We start from the raw sequence: 23,096 nt of genomic DNA, 5'->3' as shown, positions 1-23,096 counted from the left end.
CTCTAGGAAAGACTACAGTCTCCTGGAACAGATATCATGCTAAGGAAATAGAACAGTTTCCCAAAAGGAAACAGGAACCTTAGGAACAGTGTATTCTGTCATAGAAACACATTTGACTATAGGCAAAAACCGGAAGGAGAGAGAAATTGTCATACGCGTAGTTGGAAAAAAGCTTAGTGACACATAATACAGGTGGTTTCTTTAGACAGAGAGCACACTTGGATAGTTTTTGAAGGAGAGAAGAAAAATAGATTGAGTTATGTAGATATTACTAATGAGTAACCTGAACCTATCGGTTCAGATTATTCTAGATTTTTCTCCTTACCTCTTAGGAATGCTGACAGTGTCGTTTTTGCCAGGAGTGATGACAATTTACAGCAGGAAAACATTCTTTTAGTCTTATTCTTTGCCTTCTCTTTTATATTTCCCTGATACGCATCTTCAGCCTCTCAAACTAGTCTTTCCTTTCCCTCCTCCCCACCTTTGTGCTAACTCCAGCCCTTACCTCCCAATCAGCCATTTAATTTTATCGAAGTAATTTTCTGATACCTGAACTGATAATTATCAAAATTTTTATTTTATGAAGTTGAAATTGTAATATTGCTCTCTGAAAGAATATTTTAAGTACAATATCCTTTCTTCTCAATTTCACATTTCAGAGGTAACTACAATTTTTTAAATATCTTTTTTTTATTTTTCAATTAGAGTTGACATACAATATTATATTGGTTTCAGGTGTACAACATAGTGATTAGACATGTAACTAACAAAGTGATCACCCTGATAAATCTAGTACCTATCTGACACCAAACAGTTAATACAATGTTATTGACTATATTCCTTATGCTATACTGTACATCCCCATGACTATTTTGTAACTACCAATTTGTACTTCTTAATCCCTTCACCTTTTCACCCACCTTCCCACCCTCTCTCCCATCTGGCAACCATCAAAATGTTCTCTGTATCTATGAGTCTAGTTCTGATTTCTTTATTTGTTTATTTTGTTCTTTAGATTCCCCATATAAGTGAAATCATGTGGCATTTGTTTTTCTTTGTCTGACTTAGTCTACTAAGCATAATACCCTCTAGGTTCATCCATGTTGTTGCAGATGGCAAGATTTCATTTTTTATGTCTGTGTAATATTTCATTACATATATGTACCGCCTCTTCTTTATCCATTTATTTATTGATGGATAACCAGGATGCCTCCATATCCTGGCTATGGTAAATAGGGATGTAATGATCATATGGAGGCATATGTCTTTTCGAATTACTGCTTTGGGTTTCTTCAGATAAATAATGCAGATGCGGCATTAGTGAATTTTTCTTCCACTCTTGTAATAGCATTTGTTTTAAAGTCTATTTTGTCTGGTATAAGTATTGCTATCCCAGCTTGTTTTTCTATCCCTTTACTTTCAGTCTTTGTGTGTCTCATGATCTAAAGTGAGTCTCTTGTAGGCAGCATTTGTAAGGGTCTTGTTTTCTTACCCATTCAGCACCCCCCGCCATGGCCTTGATTGGAGCATTTAATCCATTCACATTGAAAGTAATTGTATATCTATATCTGTATCTAGTTGTTGCCAATTTATAATTCATATTTTTTATCATTTCTTTTTCTTAAAGAAGTTCTTTTAGCATTTCTTGTAATACTGGTTTGGTGGTAATGAACTCCTTTAGCTTTTTCTTCTCTAGGAAGCCCTTTATCTCTCTTTCAATTTTAAATGATAGCTTTGCTGGGTAGACTAATTTTGGTAGAATAATTTTGGTTCTTCTTTTTATCACTTTGAATATTTCCTGCCAATACTTTCTGGCCCGCAATGTTTCTGTTGAGAAATCAGCTGATAGTCTTATGGGAGCTTCCTTGTAGAAAGATAAGTACCATATGATCTCACTTATTTGCGGATTCTAAAGAAAAGAATAAGTGAATGAACTAATCAGAAACAGTTTTGGAGACAAAGAGGAAAAACTGAGGGTTGCTAGATGGGCGGGAGGGGTGGGGGGTGGGGGGGAGGGTGAGGGAATTGGAGGGCAGTTGGTGACCACAGGATGGCCATGGGGTTTTGAAAATTAATCTGGGGAACGTAATTTGGTGGTTACCAGAGGGTAAGGGGGTTGGGGGGTGGGGGATGAGGGTGAGGGGGATCAAATGTATGGTGATGGAAGGGGAGCTGACTCTGGGTGGTGAACACACAGTGTGATTTATGGATGATGTGATACAGAATTGCACACCTGAAATCTATGTAATTTTACTAACAATTGTCACCCCAATAAATTAAAAAAATAAAAAAATAAAAAAAAGAATAACAATTAAAAAAAAAAAGAAAAGCAGTTAGAAAAACGAACTGCTTTTCTCTTACTGCTTTTAAGATTTGCTCTTTGTCTTTACCTTTGGCATTTTAATTATAATGTGTCTTGGTGTGGGCCTGTTTGGATTCATCATTTTTGGGACACTCTGCACTCCATGGGGTTGTATATCTAGTATTTCCTTCAACAGGTTAGGGAAGTTTTCAGTCATTATTTCTTCATATAAGTTTTCAATTCTTTGCTATCTCTCTTCTCCTTCTGGTACTCCAGTAATGTGAATATTGACGTTGTCCCTAAGGCCCCTTAAACTATCCTCATTTTTTGGATTCTTTTTCTTTTTGCTGTTCTGATTGGGTGTTTCCTGCTACCTTATCTTTTATATAGCTGATCCAATCCTTTGTTTTATCTAATCTACTATTGATTTTCTCTAATATATTCTTTAATTCAGTTATTGTATTCTTCATTTCTAGCTGGTTATTATTTTTTTATGTTTTCTGTCTCCATTTTCATGCTTCCTATCTCTTTGTCAAGTTCTTACTGAGATCATTGAAAATCCTATAACCAGTGTTTTAAACTCTGCATCTGGTAGATTGCTTTTCTCCATTTTGTTTAGTTCTTTTTCTGGGGCTTTGTTCTGTTCTTTCATTTGGAACATGTTTCTTTGTCTGCCCATTTTGGCTGCATCCCTGGATATTTTTCTATGTATTTGGTAAAGCTACTATGTCTCCTGGTCTTAGTAGAGTGGCCTTATGTAGTAGGTGACCTTGGGGTCCAGTGGCAGTCTCCCTGGTTACCTGAGCCACATGCTCCAGGTGTGTCCCTTGTATGGATTGTGTTTTCCTTCCTGTTGTAGTTAAGCTTTGGTTGTTATTTGCACATCAATGGGAGGGAATCACACATGGGTTGATTGGTGTGAGGACTGGCCTTGACCAGTGGAGTAGCTGTCGTGCAGGGACTGACCCTACAGAGCAGGGTTCACTTTAGCAGGGATCTGGTGCCTGCCCAGGCTGCCATTTAAGTGTGTCATCTGTGGAGATGGCCTGGTGGTACTCCAACATGGTCCAAGGTGGCCACCAGGCGTGCCAGCTCCCGGGTCCTCCTGACATGAGCCACAAAGTGATCTGTAGATGTCTTCTTCCACCTGCACTGGTCTTGGAGGTGCCTGGGAGAGGCTAAGCTGTGAACCAATGCCAGTTGCCACTAGTGTCAGGCTTGGGGCTGCTTAGCAAAAGGTACAGGTCACACTGAGACCAGATGCTGCTTGCTTGGGATTTGTGAACCTTTAAGAAATTTTAGAAATGTCCTCAGCATGAGCCAAGACAGTCTGTTTGTATGGAAATAGCACTGGAAGTGATGTAGATGTGCCCGAAAGTTGGGTGGGGAGGGTTCTCAGGGAATCACCAGGGTGGGAAGAACACTGTTAGCCAGGTTCATGGAGACTTAGATATGGTGGCTGCCAGTGTCTGCACACTGGGAGAGTGGAAGGACTCAACAAAGAAACAATGGCATCTGCTGACATTTCTGTTTTGGGGAATGTTGCCCCTCAGGCCTCATCCTGAGGCCAGACAATTCAGTGTCTCCCCGTATGTCTCTGGTACCCCTCGAGCTGGTACCCTAGTGCTGGAGCCCAGAATGAATAAGTCCACCCTCAAGTAAGTTTGTGTGTGGGTTTTTTAAGAGGAACCCCTGGGACTCCAGCTTCCTTCCATCTCACTCAGCCACAATCTGTGCTGGTTTTCATGGGCAGAAGTTGTGAGGACTTCTCTTCCCGGCACTGGAATCCTGGCCTGGGGAGCCTGGTGTGGTGCTGGGAACCCTTGCTCCACAGGGAGGACCTCTGTAGCTGAGATGTTCTTCCTGATTTTTAACTGCCACATGCTGATGAGGGATCATCCGCTCCTGCATCTTTGCCCCTCCTACGAGTCTCAAAATTTCTTCTTTATACGTCCTTAGTTATATGACTTATGTTCAGCTAGACTTCAGGCAATTTTCAGGTGATGGTTGTTCATTAGTTTAGTTGTAATTTTGATGCGGTCATGATTGTATGCAAGCAGAGAGATTACCTACTCCTTCATCTTGACCAGAAATGCAGAGTTAATTACTGTTAACAAATAGATGCATGTCCTTGCAAAATTTTACAAGGTAGAAATTTTAGTGCATGTTTGTTTATGAATACAAATGGATAAAATTTAATAAATGTTAGCAAACCTAGCATTTTATTACAATAGTATGCCATATAAAACCCGTACCTCACATCATACAAAAATAAATATCAAATAGATTCATGATCTAGACACAAAAATTAAACTATAAGAATATATAAGGAAGACGTTTTTGTAATACAGTTGAACCCTGAACAATGTGGGGATTGGGGTACGAATCTTTGTGCAGATGAAAATCCACATATAATTTTTAACTCCCCCAAAACTTAACAGTGATTTCTTGGTATCCATAGGGGATTGGTTACAGGACCCCCTATGGATACTAAAATCCACAAATGCTCAAGTCTTTTGTATAAAATGGCATAGAACAATGCATAGAGTCAGCCCCCACACCCATGGATTCAGCCCCCAAACCCATGGATTCCCAATCACAGTTTGAAAATATTGTTTTTAATCCTTGAGTGCTTGAATCCATGGATAAGAAACCTGGGGATATAGAGGGCCAACTGAATATTTATTGACAAAAGTCTGCATCAGTGGACCCATCAGTTCAAACCTGTGTTGTTTGAGAGGCAACTGTTTATCTTTCTAAGCTTAACATAAAAACCAGAAGTCATTAAAAAAAAGGTTGACAGATTTGGTTATATAAGAATTAAACTTCTGAATAGTGTAATGTACCATGAAGAAAGTTTAAATACAAACAGAAGACTTGGGGAAATTATTTTCAACATTTATCACAGTCAACAGGCTGGTGGCTAAAATATACAGACTTCATACAGATTAACAAAAAATAGGCAAAACACACAAAAAATAAACAAAGAATAAGAGGAGGAAACTCATAGGAAAAAAAAAATCCAAATGACATGTAAGCATATGAAAAGATACCTATCCAACCTTATTAATGATTGAGAAATGAAATAAAACAAGTGTTACAGAAAGATTAAGTTTATGTAATTTCAGGTGTTAAACAGTGATGTGGGGAAATGTGTGTGTTTATAGACTCTTGATGGGAACATACATTTTTCAGCCTCTTTCTTTATGTAGGCAATTTGGAAGTATGAATCAAAATTTAAATTTTGCTTATCAAGCTTATTTCTAGAAGTTTATCAATCATAATATTCCCAAGTGCACAAGGATATATTTCCAAGTATTTGTAATTCACTAAATTTATATAGCTCTAAATTGCCTAGTCAGTAAACTCCAGACTCCTGGTCATGAGAGTAATATATCAACCAGCTTTTTTTATATTTTTGTATGTGTAAAGTATTGGAAGAAGACAAAAGTATTAAAATACTGCTCTTTCTGTACTAGAAGTAACAGTTCTAACAGCAGCTAACTATAGAGAGAATGAAATAAGTACCAAATGCAAATCAGTTTAACGTGTGACTAGAGTACAGAATGCGGCCTTGCTTGGGCATACATAGTAAAGTAGAATGATCCTGACTTGTCAGCTGAGTGGGGGCATTGATGGATCAAGAGTTGAAGAAGGACATTTCAAGATCCCAAGCATGAATAACTGGGCTCAGATAACCGCTATTGACTGAGCTCGGTAATAGTGTAGAAAGAAGTAGAATTTAGGGCCCCTATTAAAAAGTCTGGTTGCAATATCAAGGCCTTCCTTGATCTAATCCCAATTTATATTTATTACTGCATCTCCCATTTTTCTCCTCAAATTTAATATGCCATGGGATTTTTTTTTCTCCAAGAACCTTCTGACCCATTACATCATCTTGTTTTTGCTTATACAGTAGTCCCTGCTTATCCATGAGATAAGTTCCAAAACTGCCCCTGTGGATGCCTGAAACTATAGATAGTACCGAACCCTATATGTACTATGTTTTTTCCTAACATATGTACCTTTTGACTTAAACGAAGCACTTTATGGCTTTTCTTTGTCATGTCCGAATTGCCAGTATCACTACTCTTGCACTTTGGGGCCATTGTGAAGTAAGGTAAGGGTTTCTTGTACACAAGCACTGCGATACAACGACAGTCACTCTGATAACCAAGATGGTTACTAAGTGACTAAGGAGCCAGAAGCATATACAGTGTGGAGACGTTAGACAAAGGGATGATTCACGTCCCCGGGCCAAAAGGAGCAGGAGGCGTACATTTCATCACACTGCTCAGAATAGCGTGCAATTTAAAACTTATGAATTGTTTATTTCTACATTTTTCCATTTACTGTTTTCTGTGGTTGACCTTGGGTAACTGAAAATGCAGAAAGCAAAACTGAGCATAAGGGGAGACTACTGTACCCTTTCTTCCTCCTGATGCCCATCCCTCTTTTTTCCTCCTGTTGTACCTCTACTTATCTTTTAGTATTTCATGCAAATATAGTACTTTTCCCTGATACCCTCGGTCCTTTCCTCACCTGAAATCAGATCTAATTGTTCATTCCTTTGATTGCTTGAACCTCCATTAAAGAGCTATGTTTAACATTGGCTAGAATTACAATCAAGTCACACTCCCTAGAAGACTTTGATGCCTTTCCTGGTCAAAGGTTGCATGCTATTCCATGTTTGCTTCTCTATGAATCTCTCATTTTACGATTTGAGACTTTAAGTAGAGGAGGGGAAGATAGTCTTGGAATATTTTAGGCACTTATGTATAAATCAGAAATTATCGAGTATAAGCAGCAGTTGACTCCATCTCACCTAAATCGAACGCATACGTATGTTGGTTCCGTGTCAGTTTGCTTTTGACTTAGGGCATCCCATAAAATTACCTGGATCTGATACTGGACTGTCAGTGTCCTCTATAGAGACTTCATTAAGATTGCCCTTGGCAATTGTGAAAACAGCCCCAGCCTTTCCTTCTGGGAGTTTCCTACTGCTTTTCCATAGCCCAGTAATTAATAGGCACTTACCATGTTTTCCCGAAAATAAAACCTAGCCAGACCATCAGCTCTAATGTGTCTTTTGGAGCAAAAATTAACATAAGACCCGGTCTTATTTTACTATAATATAAGTATTTTACTATAAGTTCGGGTATTATATTATATTATATTATATTATATTATATTATATATTATAAGACCCGGCCTTATATTAATTTTTGCTCCTAAAGACGCATTAGAGCTGATGATCTGGCTAGGTCTTATTTTCAGGGGAACAGGGGAACAAACATTTGTTGGATGAACAAATGATAAAAATAAATGCCAAAAGGACATGTTACATTTGGGTGGAGTGTGGAGGTATATTTTGGTGCTCAAGTGAAGAGGTGTTTATTGAGCATCAAGTCTGTGGAAGGCAGTGGAATTCTAGAGTTAGACTGACCCTATTCCTGAGGAGCTTTTCTTTATTCCTGGTATTCAAACCCCCGGCGTTCTGGATGGATTTGAGGGAGATTGTGAGCTTTCTGACCTTGTGCCCACATACATACAACATATATGTGTGTGAAGGATTTGTTAGAGGTGAAGGAGATGACTCAGAATTGTAGGAGTGCATTCATTAGTGTGTATGTGTGTTTTTATGGGCGGAGGAGATAGAAGCTATTCATCCTAACAAATTAGGAAAGGGCTGTAACTGAAATCCAGCTACGAACCCCCAGTTTAGCTTATCCTGCATGGCCGTGGTGAGAGGGAGGACAAACCCATCAGCCCCTCTTGGGGTACAGAGCACTAGGTATTATAGCCCCCATCAACTTCTTCTGCCCACACTCACCTTGCTCGCTGGGCTACAGCCACACAGGCCTTCTTTTGCCCATTAACTGTGCCCAGAATGCCCCTACTTCACAGCTTTACTTCATGCTGTTCTTTCCCAAACGCTTGGCATGTTGGCTTCTTCACAGAGTTCAAGTCTCCTCAAATTAACTGTCATTTCCTCGGGATCCTTCCCCAACCATTCTGAAGGCTGTGAGGTACCCTTCTCCCCACGATATTGTGTATTTTAGCACCCTTTCTATTTCTTCTATGGAGTTTCATGTTTTTCAATTTTTAATCTACTTATTGTCTCTCACCCACCCCACTCTATATTCGTAGCTGTCTGAGGGCAGGGCCTGTGTCCACATGCTGACCACAGTGTTTGCAAAGTGTCAGTGTTCAATGCATCAATATTTGAATGGAATGAATGAATCTGAGTAGGTGGAGAAAACGGGATAGCGATAACCATACCATGTTCCAGGCAGATGAAAGTTAATGGGCAAAAGCAGTGTTAGAAAAGCCCAGTAAGTGTTTGTGGTACAGTAAATCTTTATCCCCTAACCAGGACAGAAAGTAATACAATGTCCTCATGTCAGGTATTCAGAAACAAGTTTGAGAAAGGTGTAGGCAGGTCTTAAACACAAATTTAGGGAGTTTGAACTTTGTTCCATATACACTTGTGTCCCATTCAAGCTTTTAGTAAGGCAATAAAATGAACAAGAGGATTACCTTAGCGCTGGGGGGCACCTTAATTATACTGTATCATACTTGTTGAATTGTTTCTCTCCTTCCCCAGAAAACTGTCATCTCCTACATGGCAGGTACCATGCGTGATCACCATATGAGACCCCAGCTCAGAGCACAGTGCTTGGTATATAAGGAGACATGCAATTAGTATGTTTCAAATGGGTCACTGAATGAATAAAAAAACTTTGGGGGAGTAATTATGCTGCCTTAGCTTAGATTTTCCTTCTCCGAACTACCCTCTTTTCTGGGTTGTATCAGAACGGAGGACCAAGTGGGCGGCTGAACACACAGCGGTGGCATTGCTGCAGGCCCTCCCATGGCAGTGCAGTGGTGGACGTGGTCTTATCTCTTGACTCAGAGTAGCCTCGTGAGGGAAATGTGCTAGAGGGTTAACAACAGTTATGCTGCCTGACTGTGAGAACGGCATGCACCACGGTGATTAATATACACAGCAAACATTTTCCTGGCTTGCTTAGTTGATTCAATCTAAATACTCTTTCAGAGAGGTCTCCTTAATTATAATGATACGGTATAAATATAAGAAGAAAGAATGTCAATTATCACTTCGTATAATAACAGTGTTAGTATTCATGCACATAAATTATAAGTAAGTTTACCTATTTAATAGCGAGAAAAGTGCTCAGTTTTGCAATTTAAAACTTTTGAATATGCCACATTTAAAAATTATGTCATTACAACCATTAGAAGTTAGTAATCACCACTAAAACGCGTGTTCCTAAATAGTTGATGAACTACTTATAGTGAAATTCTTTTAAAAATCATTTGAAAGGGCAAATTTTAAAGGCACCTATGTTATATTTATTTTCACACATTCCAGAATTATCCAACATGTTTTGAACACATGTGGCAATATCATGAAAGCTTCTAGAGTTTCATTGTTTGAAATGGAAGCTCCTGGTGATGGGAGGCAATTTACATTGAAATTTTAGTTAATTAAAATTAAATTAAGTTTTAAGTTTCTCATTCTCACTACCCACATTTCAAGTGCTCCACAGCCATTTGTGGGTAGTGGCTGCCATATTCAGTAGTGCAGAATGGGACACTTCCCTCATGACAGAAAGTTCTTTCGGACAGCTGTAAAGAAAAGATGTAAATATGACCCATCATGAAGACCACAGTCAAAGCATCAGGAGCTACTGACAAATGTCTGGGATTTATTGTGGGAGCTGATATCTTTGCCCACGTTGATGAAAACACTTACGCGCCCTTGTTCCCTGTAGACAATAATCCTGTTCAGTGCTAAATCAAACTGTGGCCACTGCATGAGAGATGCGGTCTTAACCCTTGTCAGGTTCTTAGCTGTTTGAGCTAGTTGTATATTCTGTTATTTTGTTTTAAACCAACTGTAATGCAGTTTTCCAGGATGACATTTTGAAAGCAAACAACTTCAAGGTATTAGCTTAAACAGGAACTCATCCTTTATGTTCTAATCTACTGGCTATATAAGTTCCTCTGTCTATAAAAGTAATAACTCATAACAGTTTGGCTGAGTTCCTGCGCCACTTCGCTGGATCCAGGATTTGAAGAGTCTAAGTGAATAGGAGAGCTTATCATAAAGTGTCTGACAGTGTATACATTATACGGGGTTATTGGATAAAGATGCAAGCTTGGACTGTCTGCTCCAGATATTTTATCGCACTCTTATTATTCTCTTGCAGATCACCTACAAAGCAGTCAGTTCCTTTGACCCAGAAATAGACTTATCCAATCAAAGTGGAAGAGTTTCAAAACTCGGAAATGAAACGCATTTTCTGTTTTTTGGACTGTATCCTGGGACAACATACTCCTTTACCATCCGAGCTAGCACAGCTAAGGGTTTTGGACCTCCAACAACAAATCAGTTCACCACCAAAATATCAGGTATTATACGTTACGAATTATGACTTTTATCAGAAGTGGCATTTTGTCCTTTTTCGTTCCAATTGTCAGGTATGCAAAGCTCACCCAAACTTACACATTATATTCAAATGAATACTTTTGGATGTCTGAAAACCAAACCCATGGTATTAAATGAAATACTATAAATATTTATAATTTGGGAGCTTACGATCCTCCTGTGTTAAGAAGTAGCCCCTGTTTCAACAATTTGTATTGGAGGACTTGGACGTGAGCAGAAAGTTCTGTTCTGTGCACTCTTATCCCCTTCGCATTCCCAAGTTACCAGAGTGCTAGTGATGGAAAAAATCTCTGTAATGAGCCATGAATGATTGAGTGTTCGACAGAAAGACAGCGTTCTATGGAGTTCGCTGCCAGAAGGATCAGCTTTCCTTGGGACCTTCATCCATTAGTAGTTTCACATCCTAAGGAGAGAGGCAACAGCAGAAGGGGGTGGGTACCAGGCACTTATAGCCTCCAGCTTTTTGCTTATGGAGACTCAATTACACCATCCAACAAAAGATATAATTTGAGAAATATTTCTGGGCATATGCAACTGTGCAGAAAATGTCTGCGCTTCAGACTAGAGGAAATGGAGTTGCCATCTGGTATGGGCTATGTAATAGCAATAAACACGTTCCATGGCATTTTCTTTTTCCATTTTTCCCCTTTGGGTGGACGAAGGAGGTAACTCTTTTAATCAGGGGTAGCTAGATAATATTTATCCTGACTTTTATATATATTATCCCTCTTTCCTAATTTTGCAAAAGTTTTTATTTGGAATCAAAGGACGGGAAATGCTCACAACTAAAGTACTGTAAGCATTCCACTAGGTTTTGACAGAGGGAGGTTTGGGATTCTGTTTTTAAGCAATTATAACTTAAGGGGAAAGCTTTCATTAGGTAAGATTTTTTTTATGAGCATAAACTTAACTTGAGGTTTAATATGCACTTGATACTTGATATAAAACATTGGGTTATAATAACAATATGGAGAGTTCGAAAAGAGGAAGAAGGCCTTGGGAGGTTAGGAAAATGAAATAGATCGTACAGATGAGTGCGTAGAAAGACCACTGGGTTTGGAATCAGAAAATATGGGCTCTGGTTATAACTGTTTTCATGTGCTTCCTCTCTGATCAAGTGAATTGACCTCTGGATGTAAATTAAGATGCTATCATCTGGTGCATAATTTATTGTGCAGATTTAAAGAGGAAATGTATATCAATGTGTACGCCTCCACCCCCACTCCTTTTTTTTTTTTTTTTGGTAATTTTTCTCCTATGGGTATCATATTTCATAGATTATTATTTTAAAAGTGGTATTCTTTTAGAAAAAGTAATTGATGTTCACTATTATTATGAAACATTCTGGTTGATATGGGTCTGAGTACTGTTAGCCCACCAAGTTCATACAATTCTATCCAAAAGCAAAGAAAGCTGACATTTTAGTTAACTATACAGGCTCCTGAAGAATAACTATTTGATTTTTATAGTGCAAAAAAGTTTACAATTTTTGGGCCCCTAGTTTGTTTTAGGTTGGTGCAAAAGTAATTGCGGTATAAAAGGTTAAAAATAATTGCAAAAACCACAATTACTCTTGCACCAATTAATATTTTTGTGGACCTCAGATAGAGAGCTATTCTCTATACAAAATGTAATTCTGTATTATGAATTGGTGTTAATTTTTAATAGAATTGGAGTTAATTTTTAATGCTGAGAAAAATCCAATAAATGGAACTGAGGTATTACTCGTGTCTTTTACATGAAAGCTTTTTATATGTAAGAGATTTTTAAAAACTATATTTGCAAAAAATCTCTAGTGTTTTCATCAGGTACCTATACCTGTGGGTTGTAAAAAGACCGTGTGCCCTCTCACATCCCAGCCTTCATGAAATGATTTCTCTTGTCCGTGGTGGTGACAAAATTACCAAAGAGTTCTGCTGTTATCTTCTCGTAATAAGACTTAACAATCTATAAACAAAAAATGCCAGGAAATCGCCTTGAGAATAGGATTCACATTGGAAAGAGAACTAACATTTGTAGAATTATATTTGCCTGGTTCTCTTTATCTATTACCTCTTTGAATTCTCATAACCCTAGAGGGTAATTTCTCCTATTCAAAAGATAAATAAACTAAAGCTGCAGAGATAATTAATGTGCCTAAGCCCTTATGCTGGTTAAAACAAAACACAACAAAAACTCAAGCTAGTGCCTTTCTTACTTCAGTTCCCATATCTTTTCCACTGTCAGTTTTTCCCTGAGAACCCATCAGTAGTCACGAATTTCAACAAGCCTCTCTGGCTCCTACAAGTCTTTTTCAGAACCCCTGATGGATTTCTGAGAGAGAGAGAGAGAGAGAGAGAGAGAGAGAGAGAGAGAGAGAGAGAGAGAGAGAGAGAGAGAGAAAAGAAACCGTCTCTTGGAAAAACTGTAAAGTTCAATTTTATGATCCTAGTAATTATTTCTTACATAAGCATTTAAAATATATTTTTAAGAAAAGTATATGTACAGAAAAGCACACAAATTATAAGTGTGTAGCTTGATGAATTTTCACAAGCTCACTACACCCATTTAGCAAGAATCCAAACAGAAATTCGAGAAACAGAATATTACTAATGCCTCACAAGCCCCTCTCATGCTCTCTCTATACTTAAACTCTGAGATCAAAGTAGTCAACTAACACTGATTTCTGCAGTTGTCCCTGGTATTTTGTGTAGGCTGTATACTTATAGGCTGCTTGTGGTCAGTTGAGAGCTGCCATTACATCTAAGAGCACTGTTTTCCTATGTGATCTTTGTAAATGAAAGTTGAAAGAAAACTGAAAAGATAAACCAGAAATAATGAGTGTCCATCTTATGTATTTTCCCCAGCACCGTCGATGCCAGCTTATGAACTTGAGACCCCTTTGAATCAAACTGACAATACAGTGACAGTCATGCTGAAACCTGCACACAGCCGAGGCGCACCTGTCAGGTAATGAAGCAGAGAAAGGAGTGGGCTGGCTGGCTCTAGAGAGATGAAAACTAAAATCAAATTGATTAATTTCTTAAATGTGTTTTCTAGGGATTAGCTATAAACCTCAGTCAGCATGTAAACCGATATCTTTATTAGCTCTTAATTAAAAGGAATAACTGAGAGAAAGGAAAGTGCTTTGATGTGGGGTGATCAAGTATTGTGTAAAGAGTTTGATTCTGATGCAAGTGGTTTGTTCTTTGAAGATAAAGAACAAAAGCCCTAGGATGTTGAGAAGTGACTTTACTTCTAAAAGGTAATTGCTAGCTAGCTCCGATGTAGTTACCCAAGGGCACCTGACATTTTTATCCTGAGCTCTATTTTTTAAATGGACCTGTTTGTTTGTTTACCTGAGGCTTTAAGTCACTTAACTTTTAGTATATTGGGTAATTTCTCAATTGAATATGTGGTGTATAATTTTTTAAATGAAACAGATGATTGGAAAGAGTATTGTGAAGTCTTTATTTGAATAGATTTAAGTTTATTACCAGCATGTAGGTCTCATTTCTCATTCCTTGATGATTTATATAGCTAAGAAATTACAAAGTGTAACTTTTACAGTGAATGAATAAAATAAATGGTTCTTCTTAGGAAGGAGCAAAGAAATGCCTGAATAACTCTTGAATATGAACTTGTCATACGCTCGTTAATCTATATAAATGAAATTTCTACTTGTTTCCAAGGAATTTAGATATTTTATACTAACAAAAGTGATTCCCTTCAAAATAATCTATTATTTTCAATAGTATATCCCAAGGAAACATTTACATTCACAATTAAGACTATATAGGGTTTCATGTTGCTTTTGTAGATTTTTTTTCATTAACTTTTTGAAACTTGGCTCTATTTGATCATGTTTTCACTATAGTATCGTAAGGCGATCAATTTCTTTCTCTCTGATTTCTTTCTCTCTGATAAGAAAAATATACAAGTTTCAGCCCACAGAGTCAAGAGTGAAAACAAAATAACATTAGTTGATAATGAAGTCAAATTGGGGTGAAATCACAGAAATTTGTATTTGAAAAATCTACAAAATTTCATGAAACAATATTTAATTGACTCTGTTCACTTACTCAACTTAGTAGCTCATGTAAGGGATTTATGATTGCCATTCATAAGTCCAGCTTATGAGAACACTGTGAAATATGTAAGAGCTCCGTTCCAAATTTAAGGCATTATTACTGCTGGAAAAGTGATGCCACTGACACCACTTTGGGTTGATTTGGGTTGATTTGTGCGTGGTGTTAGGGGTTGCATTAATCTGAGTGACCCAAGGCATAGACATTCACGAGACTGCCGTGCAAGACCCAAGTACACCTGGCCGAGAGTTAGACTTTTTTCATTCCAGAAAGCTGAAATTATTACTAAATGAAAATTGACGCTCTGACCTTGGCCTTGGGAGCATCAATTTTTCCGACAGTTGCCCAGACTCAGCATTCATGGCCCATTAGAACAGGAGACAGTGTTCTACTGCAGAAGGATCACGATAAAATGAAAGGGTACAGGTCACTCACTTTCAGTGCCTGCAAACTGAAGGTAGCTGAAATCCTAACCATTTCTCCAGCCAGTTATTCCCTATTCTACTTTATTCTTATGTAAACTACTTTTACACATTTTCTATTCTTGTTTCATTTTTCCTTCAAACCCTCTTTGGTTAGATTTCCATCCATGTCTTTGTATAGATCTTTCTAAGTTTTCAAATAGTATTCCTTTGGGCAATCTACATTAGCCTTCTTCTCAATCCCCCTTCCTATATCTTTTTAAAGTGTCACTTGCATTCCAAACTCCTGTTCATATTTTCTATCATATGTGTTGCTAAGGCATGGTTTTGTTACTGTTTTCATTTAAACCTTTCTAGTTGTTTTTGGATATTTTGAAGCCTTATTGGTTAGTTATTTGTAGCTATCCTCAGATTTCTTACTCTTCTGTCTATAAAAATATACATTCAAATGCTTGTCAGAGTGTCCAAAATACATAGCTTTCACTACAGGTCTTACATCATTTCATTAGGCCCAGCTTTCTACCTCTTCTAAGATTTCAGTTTATGTTGTCACATCCTCTTTCACAGTTTTCCAAGTTCAGCATTGCTCTGCTTTGATTAAACATTATCTTGTTATTGGCCAAATATCCATTGAATTTGACAGGGTCACTTCATTCTGCCTCTGTTATACCTTCTTCCACAATGTTAGCATCTTGAAATTAATAAATTTGTTGTCTGTGTTCATCATCTAAACCTATAATGCTAGAATCAAGATCAATTCTTGTGGGACACTATTCAGTAAGCATTACAGGGAAATCACTACAGAGATCACTTTTACTGGAAGGATGCTTTTCCTAAATGGGTAAATTTTATTGGCACAAATTTAAGACAGGAAAGTATCTCAACCTCACCTGTCAAAAGACTTTTTTTTTTCATTTTTTTTTTTGCCAAAAAGTGAATATACTCAACTGGTTCGTTATTATAGTACAGCATAATGGGACTGATTATCTATTGAATAGATATGGATGACCAATGTATCTAGAAAGATAAGTATGTAGAGAGAAAAAAATTCTATAATACTCTCAAACTAAATTCGGTACATGAAAATTTTCAATTTCATTTAATGTTTAGAGAAATAAGAACTCTGGTTAGGGAATCAAAGGGATTTAAAATATAAAGCCATAATGTAGATTAAAACATTTGAACACATCTGGAAATTTGCAAAATGCACATGTAATCAAACTGCGATACAAGAAAGCTTTTCCCAAGTGATAAGATAAATACTAGAAGAAAGAGGGGAAATGGAAGGGAACATCTGTTTGCTTTCCTGGAGTTTACACAGTATTATGTGTTCAAAAATACTGTCATTGTGTGATTTCCAAAACCCATTCTTTCAATTCATTTGATTTTTCTTCAATCTATATTCATTGGTGTTGAAAATTCCGTTGTACTTCAGTCGTGCACTTCACTAAGTAAGGTGGTTGTATATTGATTCCACTACAAACACTCAGCTTGGTTAATGCAGGTTCTTGAAATTGCACTCGACTCTCAATGTAAATGATCGCTGTTTTTTTATTGATCAACACATCAGCTCTGTCACATAAAATTATTTAAATCCTGAGATGGCCAGGAAGAACCCAGATTCCATCATTCCAGCCAGTAAACCAGCACATAGGGTAGAATTTTAATATCTGTTCATAGATTTATTTTTTTCTTTAATAAGACAGGTAAAGGCTTAATTTTCTTTTACTCATTTAGAATCACCTCTTTTCTCTGTCTTGTCCTCTCCACTGTTCATTACATGTAGACACAATCCAGCAGTGAAAACCTTTGTAATTTGCCAGTAAAAGGGCAGCTCTAAATAAAAAATGAGTTTTCCACAAACTGTTGTGCTTTTTGTGTGCAACAAAAATTCTCTCTGGGACTTTATTCTTACGTATATTTCATACTGCGTGTAATATTCCCCACTAATGATGTTTTACACCTTCTAATGGTCCATATGCCTGAGACTTAATCACATTTTTGAGCCTTGGGTGATTTTGTTTTCATATGATTCATTTTTGTTGTTTAGGCATTGTTGCTGTAATTTGTTGATAGATGTTTTGGAGTTACATGTGTCTTCTTAATTAAAACTCAGTGCTTAAATAATTAATTAATTAAACATTCTGATATTTATTTCAGTGAAATGTTAAAAGATTAAGTACTCATGTTTTGATTCATTCAGGAGAAATTATTGAGTGGGGAAAACACTTATGACTGTTGTCTGTCCATGGGGACAGGAGGTGGGCAATAATCACATCTACAACCAAAACATTAAAACTGATGTCTAAACGTGTGAATGTAACTTTATTTATGGCTGCCACTTTGTTCTTCTAATAAGGGTAGCCCCAATTATTTTAATGCCTGTGCTTTTATTGTCATTGGTAACTTCTAATATTATGGTTGTCCTCGCAACTCAATGTTTCCTCAACAGTTATATTTAAAAAGCAATGCCATTTGTGAATAGTCTCTGTTGCTGAGAATCAGGATCAAAATCTTAAAGCAAATAGTAACCTCATTCCGATATGAATAGGGAAGCGATGAGGGTATAAGGAATGGAAGAAATATTTTGCGTTACCTTTTTAAGGTTGTTTCCTAGGTAGGTAAGATTTCAAATGAGATAGGAAATAGTTCCTATTAGTAAAAAGCAAGCATAAATATTTTATTCACCCAAAACACTTCTGATGAAACAAAGAAAGAATTATATAGTAACTTCAGGTTCATATATAAATCAAGAATTTATCTTTCTATAATATGTCCATGTTTTTCTTAAATTGATTTTGCCTTGAATTGATTATCGTGGTAGACTTTGCAAATGTCTGCTGTTTTCATTTACTCCTCTCTGTCATTTTTTCCTTATGCTGCTTTGCCTTACGTAGTTAACTAGGAAAATGTATACTTATAGTAAAGCCTCATTGTTAACTTCTAATACCTGATTTACTCAAACCACTCATCAACTATTCTTTTGTAACAAATTAGAAATTTATTAAAGGTTGCTGTTTTTTCTCATTATCAAGCTCTTTGTCCTTTGAAAAATTCACGCTGTATTCTTAAGCAACGTGAAGGACAAGTTTGCATTCCATTGAGGATAAATAGGCAGTAAGGCAATTGTATGTAAGAAAATTTGTTACACTTCCTAAAAATGTTTGATTTGATCCTGGAGCTATATGAGAAATGAGATTTATTTTCCTTGTGGGCCATCAGCCTAACACTCATGTCCCCAGCTCGTTATCACACAGCAGTTTTTGCTGAAGGGACTCAGCATGAGAATGGAAGTCAGAGTGTCTGTAAAATGTACCACTTCAGATGGGACAGTGAAATAAATCTTTTGATAATAATATCAACGAAAGAGATTATTATTATTAATGAAAGGTAGAGATAATCATACATTTTGGTTTAAAAAGTTTTCTATATTATTTATGAATTACAATTGTTGGCATGGGATTGAATATGATTTGGAATTTTGATATTATGAGGTATAGACCAAGTTTAAAAAAAATTAAGCAGCAGCAATCTTTTCGATTGTCTATTGTCTGTAGGTCCAAGCAAAGACATTTTCACTCCATTAATACCACCTTTGGGACATTCCATTCTCTTCATACAGGGAACCTTTGAGCATATCAACATTATAGAATTCTTGTGAAAATAAGTAATGTTTTTGAAAAACACTTCAAACCATACCTCTCACATTGTAAATACTTTTTTTTTTTTTCTTGTATCGTTCTCTTTAGACCATGTCAGTAGGTAGTTTGCATTGCTTCTCAGAGGACCAGATCTGGTCATCTAACTTTCCTTTGTGTATCTATATTATTCCAATCTGATATCATTCAAAATTAATTTAACATGAAAAGTAAATTATGGATTTAACAATTTTCTCTATCAATAAAATCATAAATAGAATTTCTGTAAATTCTGATGTCTCTACAGCATTTTTAAATTTTCATTTCATCTGGCTACCTTTACTTATGCATTTGCAAGTTTTTAGGAACTGATATTGTAAATAGGTAATGAACTCTATCCAAGCTTCAATTCTGGACAACAACTCTTTTTCTTTTTTTTAATTTATTTTTTCAATTACAATTAAAATTCAGTATTATTTTATAGTAGTTTCAGGTGTACAGCATAGTGGTTAGACATTTATATAATTTAGGAAGTGATCACCCCAATTAATCTAGTACCCATCTGGCACTATACATGGTTATTACAATATTGACTACATTCCCTATGCTTGTATAACAACTCTATAAAAAGATTAGGTTTCCCCATTGACCCCTGAATCATTAGCTAATTACAGTTATTATCAGCTCTACTGAAAAAAAAATTAACCATAAAACCAAAGGAAACCGATCTGTATCTAATAACTACTCTAAAAGTAAAATTCACAAAATGGTATACCAATGAAAACTCAGCGAGACATGTCACTTGCTTTTCTCAATGAAGTCTAATGTTTTGTTCATCCTTGAAGAATCTCATTCTTCTTCCACTTTCTTCAGAGAAAGGTATTTGTGATTCAAATGCCCTTTTAATAATTATGTTACAATTGAATCTCCAGATTCTACAAATTATCTTTATAATCAGAATAGTTTTGTCCAAGAGTTTGATCCTGGCTCAGAGGAGCCAGTTATATAATGATTTGAAAATATTTATTATTACTAATTCGTAAAAAAGCTCATCCCTTTATTTTATTTTCTTGCTGTAATGACAGTATTATTTTGAGAAAGAAAAAAGTTACAGTGTAAAACCTCACAATGCAAAGTTTACCTTCAGATCCAAAAGTAGCTTTATTTTAAATTATCCTATCATAAATTGATATATAATTTCCATGACTAAACAATGCTGTGCTCTAAATTAATTAGAAACTACTGAATCTATCAATAATTAATAATCAAGATAATTATGGCCTAAAACACAAGATAGCATCTGGTGTCATGCATAGCCTTTTAGATAGGCAGAATCACTCTTTCCTCCTTTGGCATGTTCTAAGGAGGAAAGTATTCTAATATTTAAATAATTACTCTGGGTCACATAAATTGTGGACCTAACTTTTTTAATGAGCCCCAGGGTGTAGCGAAAGAACATCCTCTTCAGAGTTAAACCTAGTTTCAAATCCCAGCTCTCTCAACCACTAGCTATGTGACCATTGCAAATTTCTTAATGTCTCTGAGCCTAGAGTTCCTTCCTCATCTTTCCAAAACAAAGATGATACCATTCTATCCTATGGAGTTGCTAGGATTATATTTACTAAAGGCTCACCAGGTTTCAAGCACCATGCTAAGCAGTGGGGATGCACAAGAGCTTGTTATGGCAGTGAGTAAGCCATTCCAGGGATTTAGGGAAGGAAAAAAATGTAAGGAAAATCAGCCCAGCTGCAGCAGTTCAGGATGGATTAGAACGCCAGGCATGGAAGCTCTCCCAGCTTTCCTTTCCATTCAGCCCAGTTAAAGTATAGCTAACCCTTAGGGCAGGAGGGGGAGGAGTCTTATAAATGCCAAATGCTAATTTTCATTAGAAACAGGATTTAGAGAAATCAAACTATTTGGTCCGTTTTAGAAGAAAAAAGTAATACTAATCAAAGTGATTGGTGATATCAACAGTTTAAAGTATTGTTAAAGTGAATACTAGAACACCAGAAATTGAAAAATCTAGTTTAGCAATGACTGATAATTTATTGGAAATCACTAATTGTATGAATATTTTTAAATCCCAATTTTCATAAGCAGTAAATATGTTGCATTATCAGTCCCTCTTGCTCAGAAAAACCATCTGGATCTTTCTCTTTTTGCTCCTCTGTACCTTCCTCTTTACTGTATCACCTAACCCCTTTGCCCTTAGCCTGTGCTAATTACTTTTGTAGTCATTATCATATGTATTTAGGTGCGTATGCAATGCCTATTGAATGGATATGGCAGTGCTTTTGTTTACTGAAAGCCAGAGTGCAAATGCTTCTCTCAGCTTCTAAAGGAATGCCATCAGTACACTCAGTGTACGATTGTGGCTAATTCTTGACTGTGGCCAGGGAGGAACCAAGTTTTTGATCATACTATTTCTTACTTCTGCCATGCCCAAAGGAGCCCATGTTTGTCGCTGAAAAGATAAATGTCTGAGATTGGAACGAGAGATTACATGAACACCCTTGAGTGTCATTCACAGCAGAGGCCGTACATTATACACGACTGCCTCCCTGGAGGTCAAGGACGTGGTGCTGTGCATTCCCCCATCGTACGGACCAGCAGCCCAGAAGCCATCTGTCAGGGTAACGGAGGTGGACTTACAAGTTGATTTCATTTTCCATTGACAACAGAGAAAGTTACATGCTGTTTCTTTCTCGCCACCTTCCTGGGCCATCTGTAAATGTTAACAGGGGAATCATTGCCAAGTAGTCTCAATTATAAACCCAGAGCACCAAAAGGTGGCAAATACCTTGACATGAACAACATATAGCATCAAAGCTTTTATGCATCTCAAAGCTTGTATGCTGTTTGCTCTCAGGAACCACTGGGTCTAACTAATCACAATTATTGATTCCAGAGAGTTTAAGGGATAAATTTCCAAAGGTGTTTCAATCTAAGAATAATAGCCTTTGAATTTTGCCACAGACTAACTGATTTTGACTGTAGATACCACACTTTCAGTTGATTCAGGGGTTAAGTGTTTTCTATACACACAAGAAAACATTACAAGTTCTAACAGACAGATAAAGTCACTTATGGGGCAGACAGATAGTGAAAGCAAATCCGGTATGTTGCTTAGAGGTACAGTCTCTCAGAGCCAAGGAACAGCCCAGTGGACCTGACCACCTGACCACTCATGTTGCAGTACTTCTTGATCCTACTTGGGAGGGGGAGAGGGCACAGCCATATAATGGACTCTGTTTTATATCATTCTCTTGAACAGAACATTTTATCAGCCAGCACTTGCAAATGTATACAATGTAATGGTTTATGATGAGAAAACTGAAGCACATAAAAATGCTGATTCACCTTCTGTTTCATCAAAAATTATTTTAAGATTATTGTAAATGTTATATATTATGTATTACATTTTCTATTATACATTTTACATTTTCTATTATATAGAAAATGTAATGCATAAATGTATTATTATATTATACTTGTAATGGTTACCTGTATTTAGTTCTCACCTGCTTAATTAAATTAACATCAATTATTCAACGTTATAAATAGTAAAATGATTAGAAAGGGATGTTAGCTTTTTTCCATATTACCAGGTCCCTTTTAAACTGTCCTCTATGTCCCAGTTCTTCACTTCTCTAGTTTTACCTAAAAGTGTTTCCCGTCCAGCATCAGTGTATTTTCTGCTCAATAAGAAGTGGTAAGAGTTCTCTGCAGTTATGAGTATGTCACTAAAATTCTGAAGTTTATAACATTGAAAAGTGTTATAGGAAATTTTAGAGTTAAAATGTGGGTATTATTCATTCATTCACAAAATAGCTATTGAATACTTTTCTGTTCAAGTCACAGTACTAGGTTGGTGATCAATGCTGCTTAGAAAAGTCCAGAGTAATCTAAGAGCATATGACAGAGGGTGAAATCTCAGTAAGGGAATCAGGATGTTTTATTTAAGCTGAAAACTAAAGGAGAAGTAGGAAGTGGCCAGTCAGGAGCTGTAAGAAAGGTGTGGGTCCAAAAAGGAGAGGAGCAACATATAGAAAAGCTTGGGATAAGAGAAAATAAAGAGAAGTGAACAGTAGTCGTCCTAGTAAATACAATTAAAAACACACACATAGTAAATGAGCTATGGCCAGACTCAGGAGTATTAATTAGATTTAAGCATGTAATGCTGAAAAATGA

The 23,096-nt window shown here is 36.7% G+C and overlaps 1 protein-coding gene across 11 annotated transcripts in view; it reads left to right on the top strand.

Annotated features, from left to right (window-relative positions):
• The window catches only part of PTPRM (protein tyrosine phosphatase receptor type M), a 799,491-nt gene that overhangs the window by 439,376 nt on the left and 337,019 nt on the right, over positions 1-23,096 (top strand). For all 11 annotated transcript variants that reach the window (XM_033087233.1, XM_033087234.1, XM_033087225.1 and 8 more), the window contains exons 10-11: positions 10,540-10,741; positions 13,625-13,727. In XM_033087233.1, the coding sequence (XP_032943124.1) occupies positions 10,540-10,741; positions 13,625-13,727 (305 nt within the window). The remainder of the gene's footprint in view (positions 1-10,539; positions 10,742-13,624; positions 13,728-23,096) is intronic.

Source organism: Rhinolophus ferrumequinum, chromosome 19 (assembly GCF_004115265.2).
Source record: "Rhinolophus ferrumequinum isolate MPI-CBG mRhiFer1 chromosome 19, mRhiFer1_v1.p, whole genome shotgun sequence".
Taxonomy (NCBI): Eukaryota; Metazoa; Chordata; class Mammalia; order Chiroptera; family Rhinolophidae; genus Rhinolophus; species Rhinolophus ferrumequinum.
Note: the sequence above shows the minus strand (reverse complement) of the source record. Positions and strands in the feature narration are given on the sequence as shown.